At 39.8% G+C, this 8,407-nt stretch overlaps 1 protein-coding gene across 1 annotated transcript; it reads left to right on the top strand.

The window, feature by feature from the left end:
* The first annotated feature begins 374 nt into the window (after positions 1-374).
* LOC143706170 (uncharacterized) lies at positions 375-7,928 on the top strand. Its single transcript, XM_077197833.1, has 4 exons — positions 375-416; positions 809-976; positions 1,112-1,436; positions 3,510-7,928. The coding sequence occupies exons 2-4, from the start codon at positions 809-811 to the stop codon at positions 4,667-4,669; spliced, it is 1,653 nt and encodes a 550-aa protein (XP_077053948.1). The 5' UTR covers positions 375-416; the 3' UTR covers positions 4,670-7,928.
* Positions 7,929-8,407: the final 479 nt, after the last annotated feature.

Here is an 8,407-nt window from a genome sequence, read left to right on the forward strand (position 1 = left end):
ATCAATTTCGAATTGTTAACCAAAAAACGTTATCTGTAGCACTTAAATATATTTTAAAAAATTAAACCAGGGTTAGGTGTTATGAAAAGCCTAAAAACGTTTTTAGATTTTTGTAAATATCTTTTTATATAAACCTTCCTTTACTACGCGCCCACAGAAACCCAAAAACTCGCGTAATTTTACCATTTACCGGCTGACTGACTAACATTTGTTTAGCAATCGTCTTTAATAATTCCGTCAATATATTCGACTATTGCTAATGCCACTGAAATAAAATGGTATTTTTTAAATCAGAGAAATTAGGGTTGGTGAAGCCTCTACTCATTTACTCCATCGCTCGTACTGTAGGAGGCGCTGTAACGTAATTTAGTCTACCGGTAAAACCACTGAAGAAAGAAAGACTTGAGCACTCAGACGTGAGTTTAATCTGTTCTACATATTTATGCGTTTTAGCTGTTGGCTTGTTATTTTTCTCTATCTAGTTTTTTATTAACTTAAATTAAGCTTTCCCACGCCCACTTAGCTTATAAAAAATAACAATGGTTTTCCTACAGCAACTATAACAAATGACCTCATGTTTTACTACAGTAATCATGTTTTAACCATGATATTTGTAGTAAACAGTTACTATACCAACAATGGTTAATTTTCAATGCTAGATTCACGATTTTGGGTGAAATGAGTGGAAATGTGAGAATATCATGTTTAATATATTTCTATGTAAGTTATACATGTAATAGTGTAGTTTAAATCAGTGTCAGTTCATTACAAATTCTTCTTGTAATAATGATAATGTGTTTGTCTTCAGATGTTGACCATGACAGCACAGATGGATGTGATCTGCTGTAAATCAGTAGGAACGGATCTGTCCATGCTGGATATTGAGGATTTCATCACTGAAATCTGTCAGCTGAAGAAAGAGGTGGCGTCACTGGAGGCAAAGCTGAGAGAAAGAGGAGACAAACCCAACAGAGAGGTTTGAGCAGCTCATCATTTCATCCTTCAGCTCAATCAAACCAAAGTTTTGTTAGCTTCTCACTTCTTACGCCTCAGTAATGAGGCTAATATCAACAGGTTGTTTATTTGTGTTGATCTATGATGTGTTTGTCAGGATCTGGAGAAGGTTTCAGTGTGTGTGACTGATGGGACAGAAGCTCAGGATTCAGTCTGGAGATCCAGAGACACACAGGACTCAGAGCTCAGCCTCACTTTACTGTGTTATACTGACGCTCAGGATCATGGATCCGCTGATCAAACCTCTGACTGTAACGCTGGAGAACAGCAGATGAAGATGTGCTCCGTCAAACTGGAGGACTGCAGCAACCTGATAGAGAGACGAGGAGAAGAAACCACAGCAGAGGAACAACAACAGAGACATGAGGAGGAGGAAGATCAGAATAATGATGATGTGAATGATGATGGCTTTGTTCCTGCCGGTATGTTTCTTTCTTTTATGACCTAATATGCTAAAGTAACAGAATTACTATTAAATTGTAAAAATTTGTTCTGACCTAAATTCTTGTGGAGCAGCATTTGTAGTGTATTCTGCCAATTCGTTAAGACACTGAGAACGGCATTTTGTGAGCTGCACCTGTGTAAAATATACCAGTGCTAAAATATTAAATCCGACATTGTATTTATTTAAATCACAGCCCTAAAATTTTGATAGCAATAAAGAACCATCAATCGTTAATTTAACCCTTCTGTTGTTTCTTTGGCAGGGTTATACATTTTCTATCAATGCACCAGTTCAGCTCGAATCTGGAGCTATTACTTGCGTTTGATGTTTATGTCTTCTTTAAATGGGGATTCCCTTCCTGGTCCACACAACCCTTGGTGTTTTCCATGTGGGGCTCAAGCTGTGCCCTCTCCAAACCAATCCATCTTTTACAAACTGCCCAACATTGATATCTTGAGCCCTATTTTGACGCACGGCGCAAGTACACTTAGGGCGTGTCTGAATCCACTTTTGCTAGTTTAACGACTAGAAAATGGTCGGCGCTCCCGGCGCATGGTCTAAAAGGGTTGTCCCTATTCTCTTAATGAGTAATGGGAGTTTTTTGGGCATAACGTGCAAAAAAACAATCAGAGTGTAATTTTCCATTCCCTTTAAAAGCCAGTTGCGCTCGCACCCTGGCGGATTCGCTATTTACATAACGAAAGACTGAACATGTCTCTAGCAAGGAAACGGATCTGGTCGTGCGCGAGGTTAAAGCATGCAAGCAGACCATCTAAGGGCAAAGCCAGATTCCAACATATCTGTATGTACACAATATGAATCTTTTCCATTGTAATCCTTTTATTTTTAATATTTGGCTAGTTTGTGTGCTGCTAGGCGTCCCTGTGTGTGTAATAAGCAGAGTCTACGCACATTGTGGACCGATCTGTAGGTGCACATTACTAACGTGCTCTTTGAATAACAAAATAATAATGCGCCATTGACTTTTGACCAAGGTTTTAGTTGGTCAATGGCTTAGAGTTCTCAACGGGCCTGAAAATTACTACCCGACCCGGCCCGTGGCTTTTAAAGCCCGGACCCGATGTTACCCGACACATCAACATGAATTATCTGCCCGAACCCGGCCCGCGGCCCGACGCCGATTTTCTTTTTTTCTTTCTTTTTTTTCTCATACACGTATTATCATGACCAGCAGACGGCAATTCAAATCAACCTTTAATGGTCACGTCTTTAAACAATAGCGTACAAACAACTGAAACAAACTTTAAATATATAAATAGGCTATATAGGCTTCTAAATATGCCTCAAATAAAAATCTTCTGGGTGACCCTGGTTTTTTTTGCTGTCATATTTTATCAGCACCTTGCATTTAGAGAATTGCACATAAACTGTAGAATTTCCATCAGAATCCAGTACCACTCCAAACACTTTCCAGCCCTCTGATTTTCCCACTCCTGTAGTAGCGACGGTGGATCGCTTTCTTTACGGTGAACAGCAGCGATGATTAATAAATGGTTTTTTTTCACTGAGCGGAAACGATTAAGCCCGAGGTCCGACCCGAGTCATTTGCTTATATTTTCGCCCGGAACCCGCGGGTCCAGTCAGGTTTGTCGGGCCGACCCGGCCCGTTGAGAACTCTACAATGGCTCAGTCTATTTCAGTTCCTCGAAATAGCAACACGCCATCAATGCGCCTGAACACACACCTCATTCTCAGACCAGCAGCCCATGGGTGCTCAAATAGGCGCGAATGCATTTGCTATTTAAACAACGTGGCGCAGGACGTGAAAATGATAACTGCGTTAGGCTAAAACTAGCAAAATACACTTGTTGTGCCTGGCGCTGCATTGCACCGGTTGTATGATAAGGCCCAAAGGGTTCTTAGGTGGTCAAACAACCCTTGGTATTTTCCTTGTGGGGCTCAAGCCTCTCCAAACCAATCTATCTTTTGTTACTCAGATCCAATTTTTTAAATTTTATGTTGACTAATCATTCAGCTTTAGAAGTTATAGAAAAAGTTCTATATTTAATGGCCATTTTGCTCCTTTCAGATGACATCGCTGGTTCATCTTCTGATGGAGAAACTGCCTCTGCATCCAAAGAGAGACAGACAAGAAAGAGATTGTCCTGTGGAAAAACATTCAGCAAACAGGGTAATTTATCGGAAAGTGAGAGAAAACACACAGAACTGAAAGACTTCACCTGTAAGGTATGTGACATCAGCTTTACTACCTCAGAAGAGAAGAGACGTCATTCAAAAGAGCACAGCGTGAAGAAGGAGTTTCGCTGCGAACAGTGCGGGAAGGATTTTTTCACCACTCCTTATAATATGAGAGCTCATATAAAGACACACAGTGAAAAGACTTTGCACTGCAGTGAGTGCGACAAGTATTTCCGCACCAACCAACATCTTTCAATGCATAAGAGAATCCACACTGGTGAAAAGCCGTACAAGTGCCCTCAATGTGAGAGGAGCTTCAACCAGAGGCCCCATCTGAAGAAACATCTACTCATTCACAGCAATGAGAGTCCATACAATTGTCCCCTCTGCGAGAAGAGCTTCAACCAGGGATCCCATCTGAACAACCATCTACTCATACACACCAATGAGAGGCCGCATCGGTGCCCCCTCTGCGAGAAGAGCTTCAAATGCGGAACCAGTCTGAAGAAACATTTACTCACACACATCAGTGAAAGGCCGTATCAGTGCAGTAAATGTGAGAAAACCTTTACAAACTCAACTTCTCTGAAGTTACACCAAATAATACATTCTGATAACAGACCATATCAGTGTTCACACTGTGAGAAACGTTTCTATCATTCGACTCACCGGAAAACCCATGAGAGGATTCACACCGGAGAGAAACCGTACCTGTGCTCCTTCTGTGGGAAGAGCTTTGCTAGTCCATTTTATTTCAAAGTTCATCAGAGAGTTCACACTGGAGAAAAACCGTATCACTGTAGTGATTGTGGGAAGGGTTTTACTAATTCGAGTGGCTTACAAATGCACCAGAGAATTCATTCAGGAGAAAAACCTTTTAAATGCTCACAATGTGGCAAGAATTTCACTCGATCAAGTGACCTGAAGATCCATGAGCGATGGCATACAGGAGAGAAACCTTACTGCTGCTCAATCTGTGGCGAGAGATTCTCTTTTAAATGGGTTTTTCTGACTCACAAGAAGAAACACGCCGCTCCAGAATCATCATAGCTTCATCATGTCATTATTTTTAGGTTGTGTTAAAAAACTCACCTTGCAGTGTTACAGGGACGTTATTTCATGGTTGTAAAATACCTACAACTATAATGTGCAAAGGATACCAAACTTAAATCTCTGTGTCTTAGCACCTTATATTAGGCCATATGTAAAAAAAAATGGGTGTTTTGCATTAAAGTGCCCCTATTATGCTATTTTAAAGTTTCCTAATGTAACAAGTGCATGTCCCTCAACAAACCAGTTATTTTACTTGTACTTATTATTTACCGAGTATTTTTCTAATTTATTGCGGTGAACATGTGGAAACTGTATCAATAACAGTGCATACATTAGCTGAGCTCTAGCATGAATGACTGATGAAACATAAACGTTGGTAAAACAAATCTTGCTCCATCCTTAATCTTTCCTCAAAGTAGTGTGAACGACAGATAATCTGCATCAATAGACACAGTTTTAGCTATTATTAGCCCACAACGGATCAGCAGAAGTATTTCAGTAAGACAGTAATAATGTGAGTTAACCAGTTAGCAGGAGACCAACACAATATAAAACTCAAAACTAAGTATTTTGAACACCATCTTTCAAGCGCAAGCGGTTTGCAATTCCTACATTGAACTCCGAGATTTGAGATGCAGTCATCAGTAGAAAAAGGGAACACCGCAAAGGTATAGGATTATACTGCTGTGGTATCATTGTAAAGATGGATTTTAACCATTGATTCTTCACATGCTTGTCCTTCGGCAGTGAAAAAAAGCTAGCTTTACCTTCACATTGTAGAGCACAGCGTCTTTTCGACATGATACTATCCAGTATCCACAGGAATCAGCTGCAGTGTTTGAGGTTCAAGTTTTCCCTGGTGTCTGCATGTGCAATAAGTGGGCGGGCAATATGCTAATGTTTCGTCTTGACGTCACAACAAAACGGCTTATGACTCGTTTGAAAAATTATTCATTTAATTGACTCAGAGTCGACTCTTACTTTTGAAAGACAATAACTTTATATACGGTTCACTTTCAGATTTAAAACTTTGCAGGATGTTTTCATTCACTTCATGACAAGTTAATCAAGTTGTGAAGTCAAGTTTCTATCAATTACATGCCCTGGTTAAAACAAAGTCCTTTCTCTCTTTTAATAATTTTGGAAGAGTTATCCATGCTTTTATCACCACAAAGCTATTGCAACTCAGTCTATTTGGGGAGCAGTCAATTTTATTTAAATCGCCTTCAGATGGGTCAAAATGCGGCTCCCAGAGTTTTAACTGGAGCTCGTAAGCCTGAAGATATCACCCCTATTCTACGGTCTCTACATTGGTTGCCCATTCGCCTCAGAATTGATTTTAGTGCTTTTTAAATCTTTGCATGATTTAGCACCCCAATCCCTCTCTGATCTGTTGATTGACTATCAACCAGGAAGAGCTCTTGGGTCTGCTAATCAGAGGCTCTTAAGCCCAATTTATACTTCTGTGTCGAACTCACGCCGTAGCTACGTCATAGGCTGTGTGTAGCGTGCGTACCCTTCGGCGTACCCTTACGTGCACCTCTCCAAAAATGTAACAGCCCGTCAATTCTACTCGGACGCAAGCGCTGTGATTGGTCTGCTAGAACCCCTCCCTCGGGTTTCACATGCTCCCTCTGCATGTGTAATTGCCGTCAACGCTGACAACGACACAGAAGTATAAATGAAAGCCAACACGTAGTCTATAGCGTAGAGGCTCCGGCGTGGGTCCGACGCAGAAGTATAAATCAGCCTTTAGTGGTCCCTAAAACCAGACTAAAGTCTAGGGGTGACCAGGTATTTTCCGCATCCACACCGAGACTTTGGAACAGTTTACCTGTTCAAAACAGAACTGCTCCCACAATATCTATTTTTAAATCAAAGTTAAAATAATTGTTATTTGATCTGGCTAATAATTCATGAGTTAAATCTGCCTTTTTATGCTTTGTTGTTTACTTGTGTCGATGTATTTTATTTACTGGTTATCCAATTTGTACAGCACATTGGTCAATGGCAGTTGTTTTTTAATTGTGCTTTATAAATAAATTGAAATTGAATGTGTCTAGAACAGGGGTGCCCAAACTGTCCTGCAGAGTTTATCTCCGACCGTAATTAAACACACCTGAACCAGCTAATCAAGAGCTGAGTCTGAAATCTAAAATTGTGCAATATTTGAAGAGACAGCCATTTGTAGTGGTGTCCGAACCCGGAGTGGACTTTATCGAGTGCACTCATTCAATCCCACAATGCACTGCAATGACAGTGTACAACCGATGTACACTCAATGGCTTGAGAATACCCATAATACACTGTGAGGGTCATGCTGAATAAATTGCTGTATCTATCCAGAAGATGGCGCCCGCAGCTCAATCATCCATCCATCCATTTTCCAAACTGCTGGTCCAATGTGCCTACAGCGTAATATCATACAGGTATAAATTACTTTTTAATTAATTATTAAATTGTTTAAATAAGGTTTATACTTAATTTCCATGACAGAGAGCAAAAGCAGCAGCCCTTCCAGTGCACTCAGTGTCCAAATTCACCCACTTGTTTTCATTCACTCCTTCAAGGGAACTATATTAGTGGAATAATATAGGGAATAGTGAATGAGTATAGGGGGTGATTTTGAACACAGCAAAGGTCTTCAGACTCACTAGAAACTTCTAGGAAAGTGTGTTGTAGCTGAGCTCTGCAGGATGTTGCACCTCCAGGAGCAGGATTGGAACATGTTCTCGAACCTGTCCCTGTTCTCGAAAATTATTAACTGTGTAGAAATGAATCCTCTGGATGAAAATCTGTTTCTTTGTGAAAACTTTTAATTGATTGTAATGTGCGAATCAGTGTCTGCTGTTGAATTAATGTGTGTTTATGGGGCATTTAATCATTAACAGAATAACGAGGCCTAATTCTTTTAGCTGTTATTTAATAATACTTACTGAAAAACGTGATGGCATGAAATGAGTCTCATTTCCCTCAGTCACTTGCTGAAATGATCCAGACATGGATATGAAATAATACACTATAAGTACAGTAACATTTTATAATGTCACACTGTCAGTTTTTGGGATTAACAATTGCATTTACTTATAGGTGTTAATCTTGAAATGTCTCGTTCACAAATCAACTTTCTGTATGAACATGCAATGTAAGTCAAGCCTGTATTTTATTACCAGTAACCAAAGTGACAGTGACCTAAGTAATATCTCAGTTTACAATAAATCAGTGTAATGCAATGCAATTAAAAATCCAAGTTTAATGTGTTTCTCTCTGTTTGTTTCGGGGAGTGAGTGAGTTTGTGGCCGACCTGCTTCATTTCTTCTTTCCGTGTTCTGCTGGAGGGGGTGCAATAATAAACAGCAAAAACGATAATACTCTGAAATATTACTGTTAAATCACTGTTTTCTATTTGAATATTCAAATGTATTTTCAGTCAAATCTCCATTTTATTGGCTTTTACTCAAGTCTTCAGTGTCACAGGAACCTTCAGAAATAGATGCTGATTAGCTGTTCAAGAATTTGCTTATCACAGTTGAAAATTCTTGTGCTTCTTAATGAAGTGTGGAATATGACAAACAGTGTTTTTTTCAGGATTTACAGATCAACAGAAAGTGGAAAACAGCATTTATTTCAAACACAAAGCGCGAGTATCTTCCTTTACACTGCGCCTCTTATCTGCGCGCGCTTTCTCCTGTCTTTTACAGAAAGCGCGAACTCGCGTGATTCAAATATTAACGG

This window comes from Siphateles boraxobius, unplaced genomic scaffold (genome assembly GCF_051911475.1).
Source record: "Siphateles boraxobius isolate OS27281-9 unplaced genomic scaffold, OSU_SipBor_1 111, whole genome shotgun sequence".
NCBI classification, from domain to species: Eukaryota; Metazoa; Chordata; class Actinopteri; order Cypriniformes; family Leuciscidae; genus Siphateles; species Siphateles boraxobius.